At 42.3% G+C, this 7363-nt stretch overlaps 1 protein-coding gene across 1 annotated transcript in view; it reads right to left on the reverse strand.

The window, feature by feature from the left end:
• Positions 1 to 5105: 5105 nt before the first annotated feature.
• Positions 5106 to 7363, reverse strand: part of GPHB5 (glycoprotein hormone subunit beta 5) — a 5357-nt gene continuing 3099 nt past the window's right edge. Inside the window, exon 2 of the mRNA XM_017533953.2 lies at positions 5106 to 5871. Coding sequence (XP_017389442.1) covers positions 5683 to 5871 — 189 coding nt within the window. The 3' untranslated portion in view covers positions 5106 to 5682. The remainder of the gene's footprint in view (positions 5872 to 7363) is intronic.

A 7363-nucleotide genomic window follows, 5' to 3' on the forward strand; every position in this document is an offset into this window, starting at 1 on the left:
GGCACAATCTCAATTCACTGAAACCTCCACCTCCCAAGTTTAAGCAATTCTCTGCCTCAGCCTCCTGAGTAGCTGGGATTACAGGCACCACCACACCCAGCTAATTTTTGTATTTTTAGTAGAGACAAGGTTTCACCATCTTGGCCAGGCTGGTCTTGAAGTCCTGACCTCATGATACACCTGCCTCAGTCTTCCAAAGTGCTGGGATTACAGGCATGAGTCACTGTGCCCTGCCACACACACATTTTTATAACAGCAGAATTCACAATTGCAAAATCGTGGAACCAACCCAAATGCCCATTAACCAACAAGTGGATAAAGAAACTGTGGTATATATATATATACAATGGAATATTATACAGCCATAAAAAAATGAATTAACAGCATTTGCAGTGACCTGGATGAGATTGGAGACTATTATTCTAAGTGAAGTAACTCAGGAATGGAAAACCAAACATTGTATGTTCTCACTGATATGTGGGTGCTAAGCTATGAGGACGCAAAGGCATAAGAATGATGCAATAGACTTTAGGGGCTTGGGGAGAGAGTGGGAGGGGAGCAAGGGATAGAAGACTACAAATATGGTGCAGTGTGTTCTGCTTGGGTGATAGTGCACCAAAACCTCACAAATGACCGCTGAAGAACTTACTCATGTAATGAAATACCACCTGTACCCCAATAACTTACGGTAAAATTAAAAAATAAAAAATAAACACATTTCCAAGAGTAAGGAGATGCTGAGAGTTAGTTTATGCACCAGAGTCAATTTCTCTGCACCACTCCTCACAAGCCTAGGAAATAAGCTTAGAACATACATTCCTCAGCTCCACAACAATCTCTTGGAATTTCCCTTCCAGGTTCTGCTTTTTCTCCCTCAGTCTCTTCTGTGGTAAGCTGTCATTTAAGCTACAGCAAAACATTATCTTTCTAGAGATTACACAGGAAACCAGAGAAAAGTTCCAGTCTCCATAAAACAACCCAACCTTGCATAGAGCCACCTCCAGGAAAGACGGAAGAAATGCTCACCAATGGTGATAGTCTGACGATAAACCTGAAGACCTCTCCAAGCAGGAATGACTTGTAAGAAGCATTCCAAAAAGGTACTCTGTTCTAGTGGAAAACGTTTGGTTCTGGTTCAAAGAAACCCAGCACGTGCTACTTATTAGCTCTGTGACCTTGGGCAAGTTATTTGACCTCTCTGAGCTTCTATTTCATCATCTATAAAATGCTAATGGTAAAATGACAATGACAATGCTTACTAGCATAGTTAACACAATAACTAAGAAGTATTAATATAAAGGATTCTGCTTATAGTAAGAGATCCATAAATGGTAACAATATATTTATTTATTTATTTATTTTCCAAACACAGTACCTTGCACAAAAGTTAATAAATATTTGTGGACAGGAGGAAAGGAGAAAGGAAGAGGGAAGGGGAAAAAGACTTGAAAAAGATTCAAGTTTTGCACAATATAAATCCTGATAGAATTTTTCCTCTTTTTCACTAATAAATTATCTGATTATAACACAGATCTATTGAGGAAACTGTTTGAATACCATGGACTATTAGCACACAGATCCTGCAGATCAGAGCCCTCCGGTGGCCAAGCTTTGCTACCTGTTAGGACAATTATGCCCACCTTGTCTCTTACAGCTGCATGTCACCGCCTAATCCCTGCTGTCCTAGATGCCTATTACCTACACTGACACCAGGAAGCCCAGTTCCACAGCAGCTTCCCCTGGCATCAACCTCAGCCTAGAAAGGACAGTGACCACGAGCTTTTCTGAGACGCGCCCCTCACTAGTCATTCTTTGTTGCTTTAGTAAAAGAAGTGGCCACTAAACTCTCCATACAGACACAGCCAACTGGCAAGTTCTCTGGTCTTATGTAATAAATCCATTCTGCCAGGCCCACTTCTCTATGCCTTTTGTTCCTCAGTACTCTGCCATGACAGTTCCGGCATCTTCTTTTCATTAATGCAAGCCACCATTTTCCCCGCTCTTGAAGGACACATCCCAACAGCACACAGGGACCAGATCTAGGTGTCCTTAGGATTACATTAAATTCTGAGAATGCCCAGGTATCGATGAAATCTTCTTATCCAGTCTTATATTCTGCCACCCCACCCCCTATATCCCTGTCTGAAACCCTCAAGATCCTTGCTAAGCACACTCCACCAATTCCTCCTGGTTAACATTGTCAAATTCTGAAGCTGCTTCGGGGAGATGCTTGTTCCTCCCACCACAGAGCAAGTTCTTCCCCAGCCTGATCATCCTGAGACTTGGCCGTAATTAACCAACCAGAATAATACGGGGTTGTGGGCAGTATTTGAGGAGGGCAAGTATCATCATGTAAAGCATCCTCCTCGGCATGGTCTCCAGCCAAGGGGAGTCTGCTCTCCACTAGCAAGGAGAAGCCAGGAGATTCCTCTGCAGAGAAACCTCAAGTCCATCATCCACCTAACTGTTCCCACTCTAGGTCTCCATGTCCCACCTTTTCCCCATTACAACCTTCACTTAAGTATCGGAGACTTGCCAGAGTGGTAAATTCAGCTCTTTTATTAATTCAGCTGCTCTCCTAATTAGATATTAGGCCTAATGTTCAGCACAGTCTGCCCTTCAGCTGCATTCAAAAACAGTCTCTTCAAATCAGCTTTCATACATGCCCTGAGGGCTTTGACTCCACTTCATGACCAACACAGTCCTTATAATTACCATTGTCTTCATATCTCCCAAATGTTATTGTATTAGCCAGTGCGTGCCTTCCCATGCGTATTCCATATTAATTCACTACAAGGCAGTCAGTACCGTCATGAACTGCACAACGTTTTGGTCAATGGCAGACCGCACATATGATGGAGGTCCCATAAGATTTTATTTTTTCTGTACTTGTTCTATGTTTAGATACACAAATACTTACCATTATTTTGCAATTGCCGACAGCATTCAGTATAGTAATCTGCTGTACAGATTTGTAGCCTAGGAGCAATAGGCTAGGCTATACCGTCTAGGTTTGTGTAATTGCACTGTGATGTTCTTACAATGACAAAACGGCCTGATGTGTTTCTCAGAATGTATCCTCCTCATGAAGTGACCCATGACTGTAATTGTGGTGCTACAGCATGTCTTATTGCTCTCACAGCAAACATTACTGCTTCCTGCATTAAAGCTGAGTCTCCCAAAAGGCAGCTAAGCTGGAATTTATCCATTTGGCCCCTTAAATCCACTCTTACATTTCTTTACCTTGATGCCTAGGAGGCCAACATTTATGGACTGAATCAATGGGTTTTCTCACTCTCTGTTTTCCCATTTGATTCCCATGTGGTTTTCTTCTTTCTTTTTTTTTTTTTTTTTTTTTTTTTTTTTTTCTTTTTTTTAGAGATGGGGTCTTGCTCCGTCATTCAGGCTGGAATGCAGAGGCACGGTCACAGCTCCCTTGCAGTCTTGACCTCCCAGTCTCAAGCGATCCCATCTCAGCCCTCCAAGTAGTTGGGACTACAGGTGCACACCACCACACCTGGCTAATCATTTTATTTTTTGAAGAGACAGGGTCTTACCATGTTGCCCAAGCTAGTCTCAAACTCCTGGCCTCAAGTAGTTCTTCCACCTCAGCCTCCCAAAGTGCTGGGATTATGGGCATGAGTCACCACACCTGGCTTGATTCCCATTTCATCCAACAGAAGACCAGTGGATGGGAGGAGAGTGAGGATGGGTATCTGCTCCCCCAGCTCCCTCCCTACCAGGTCTCAGCTTGGGAAGGGCTGCATCCTCCTACCAAAGGCGGCAGCTCCTGTCAAGGATCTCACGCCTACAGTTCTCTCTGGGGTCTGACAATCACTCCCTCCCCTTGTTCCTTCAGCCTGGGGTTGTCCATTGCTGCTGAACCAGATCTGTTTCACCCCCCTTGTTGGTTTCCTTAATTCTACTCACACATTTATAAATCATCTCTTCAGTATCCCACGACAACAGATCACTGGTTTCCTTAATCATGCTGTGGTCATCTTTCCTCAAATCCTGCCAAGTCCTTTGTGCCTCAGAAAATTCTGAGGAAAGTCTTCAGGGGTAGGTTGAAAACACTTGGCTGGCAGCATCCAGGATTCATCCCTAATTATCACCCACTTTTCCAGCAGAGACCCCAAGTACTTGCCTTCCTTTTATGTTAGAGTGACTTCCTTTCCTACCAACACATCTGCTAAAGATTGGGTGGATTTTGCTCCTGCCCTTTGTTCCCAAAGTTCACCCCACTTCCCAGTACTCGACTGTCAATCTCAACATTTGCTTTATTGTGTTTAGGGGGACTCACTGAATCCTTATTCAAGGTGGACTCCTGGCTCCCAGCCGTGGTATTCATGGGTGTGTCTATGCAGTTTGTGCCATCTTTGGGACTCATGCTACCCAAGGTCATCTGTCTGTGTCCCTTACTAAACATCACATGCCAAATTCATGATTAAGTAAAAATAATCCTGTCGTTTAGTTGAGGTGTGCTTCTTACTGTTATTCCAAGTGTACTAAAAATTAAAAAGACCTTCTTGAAAGTTTTCATGAATTCAAAAGACAGAGGACACGCTTTATTGGCATCAGTATAGGTTTTCTTGGCAGATTATGAAAAAGGAACAAGGTTAAATTCAACCCTAAAAATGCCAGAATTAAAGTCATTTGCATAACATTAGAGTTTTGGGTTGTTTTTTTTTGTTTGTTTGTTTTTTAATCACGGAATTAGCTAATTAGAGAGGGCAGGAGCTAGAAAATCACAGACTTTTTCCTCTGAGCCAGCGATGCAGTTTTACCCCTAAACACATGTAAAATTTCTGAGCTTAATAAGTCACAATTTAAATTTAAAATATGATAAATGGGGAAGAATACTTGTACGTGACCATTTTGCCATAGCTGTGGGAGAACATCACACTCTAAAACATGAGTTTACTTTCATAAGTTTTTAAGGCTAAATGATAGCTACCAGCTACATATTTTATTTCTGAGTTTATTTGTTTTTTAATCACAACATAGCCTCTTTATTAAGGATCTTAAGGGAGTTTAGGGAATTTTGCTAGGGAAAAGACTTATCCAAATCCAAACATCTTATCATTGAAGCTACTCTCTTTTTTTTTTATCTGAGCACTTTCTATTTCTTGTGTAGATAATTGCTCAGTTAAAAGGGGTAAGGGAGCATTTTCCCTAAAGAAGATTGCAGTTGGAGCTCCTCTGAGGTAAGGAAGACCAGTGCGTGGGTTTTATTCATTTATAGTCCTTTAATCCTAAATCCGTTGGAGTCAGTGGTTAAACAGAACATGAGAATTTAAAGACTTTCACTTTCCAGCCCCATTTCCTAATTACACCCAGTATGTTTAAATCATTAGCATATTATGAGTCCAAATTGGGCAAGGATTGTGATACACAAATTATGTTCCAAGAATCAAGGCAAAGAAAAATTAATTTGCCGGTATATGAACTGGAGAAATTATTTTGGTGAAGACACAAATATTGTTTTGCACTTTTAACATAAGTAGGCTGCATCTGGGCCTTTTGCCTGAGCTGGACCTAAGGGGTGACAGGTAACCTCCTCCATGGGTATGGTCGAAATTAAACAGCCTTGCATCCAGGAAGTATAACTGCTTGTGCTGCTCACACAGGTGGGTCTGTGAGACTCAGGCCACTGGCTGGGCTCCGCAGACCGTGCCAGCCTCAGATGGTCTCACACTCCGTGGTGGCAGTGGAGCAGGCTCCGCAGTCACAGCGGATGGCCACGGGATAGGTGTAGAAGGGATCAACTCCCGGGGCACAGTTGGGCAGCTTGACGGTCACCTGTTTGGTCTCGTTGTAGGTACAGACTCGATGATGGGCTTCAATGTAGGGGGGTTCCAGAATGGGTTTCTGTCCCCACAGATAGAAAACAGGGAATTCATTAGAACATATGATCCTGTTTCAATGTTTTAGTATCATTTATCACTCTCAGAAATTAACTTGTTATTCATTGGTTTACTTGTTGCTCTGTCATCTGCCAGTAGAAAACAAACTCCTGAAAGCAAGAAGCTGATTTCATTCAAGACCATATCCTAAGCTCCTAGGAGAGACCATGGCACACAGCAAGTGCTCCATACATAGTCAGTAAATGAGTCATCTTGGTCATTGCAAATGCCTTCTAACTGGCCTCCCATCCTCCTTTATTACTCCCTGCAATCTATTTGCAACACGGTGGCCCTGAGCGATCCTTTTTAAACATAAGTCCCATCAAGTTACTCTACAGCCCAAAGCCCCAGTGATTTCCCATCTCAGAGCAAAAATCAAAGACCTTACGATCACCTTCAAGACCTCCATCACCTTCTCTGCACCTCTGCCTTCTGAAATGCCTGCAACCATCCCCACCTCATGGACCTGACTAGCTCAAAGAGGTCTCCTTATTGCTCCTCAGATCCACCACGAACCGTCCCAGCTCAGGGCCTTTGCGCTTGCTGTTCCTTCTGCCTGGAACATTCTTCTCCCGTATGATTCACTCCTTCGCCAATCTTTGGTTTTTGTTAGAACGTCACCTTCTCAGGGAAGCATTTTCTGACCATCCTGTTTAAAATTGCAACATTCCATCTCCATGCCCTGAAGCTTCCCATCCCCTACCCTGCTTTCCTTTTCACCATAACACTGGTCAATAGCGCGTGGCATCATCTATCTTTCACTCATTCATGTGATATTCCTCCCACTCCAGAAAGGAAGCCCTTTTAGGACAGATTTTTGCCTGCTGCGCTTCCAGTACCTAAGACAGACCCTGGGATGGTTTCAATAACAATTTGTCATTGAACCAATAAAAGAAAACATTATAAGAGAGGTTCCTGAATACTCTGTGCACTGTTCCGATCATCGAAAGATTCATTTCCTTCCTTCACCTTTTATAAATCTTAAGTTCAAAGATAATTTTGATAAACAGAACACATAGATCAGACACAGAATCAGCACAAAGCAGGAGTTAAAATCTCGAGCACTGCAGTCAGAACTATGGAGCTTGAGTCCCTGTTCTGCCACTTGCTGGAGACCTTGGAAAATCCACTTAACTTCCTGAAGACTCAGTTTCTTCCTCTGTAAAACAAAATATCTACCTCCCACCATTGTTTGGGAGATAAGGTAAGACGATATACTCCATGCACAAAGCCTAGCACAAAGTAAGTGATCAATAAATGTAATCCATTGTTCTTATTAAAGCAATCACTATATGGAAGTAATCATGAAAATAATAACAAGCTTTCAAATAACAATACCTTTGCTTTTTTGTTCTTCTTTGTTCTAGGCAAAAAAGAACATATATATATGTAGCTCAAGTGAAGCTTTCATGAATGTCATGAAAATAGGAGCCTTGCCTTTTTTTTTTTTTTTTTTT

Source organism: Cebus imitator, unplaced genomic scaffold (genome assembly GCF_001604975.1).
Source record: "Cebus imitator isolate Cc_AM_T3 unplaced genomic scaffold, Cebus_imitator-1.0 Scaffold83, whole genome shotgun sequence".
Lineage (NCBI taxonomy): Eukaryota > Metazoa > Chordata > Mammalia > Primates > Cebidae > Cebus > Cebus imitator.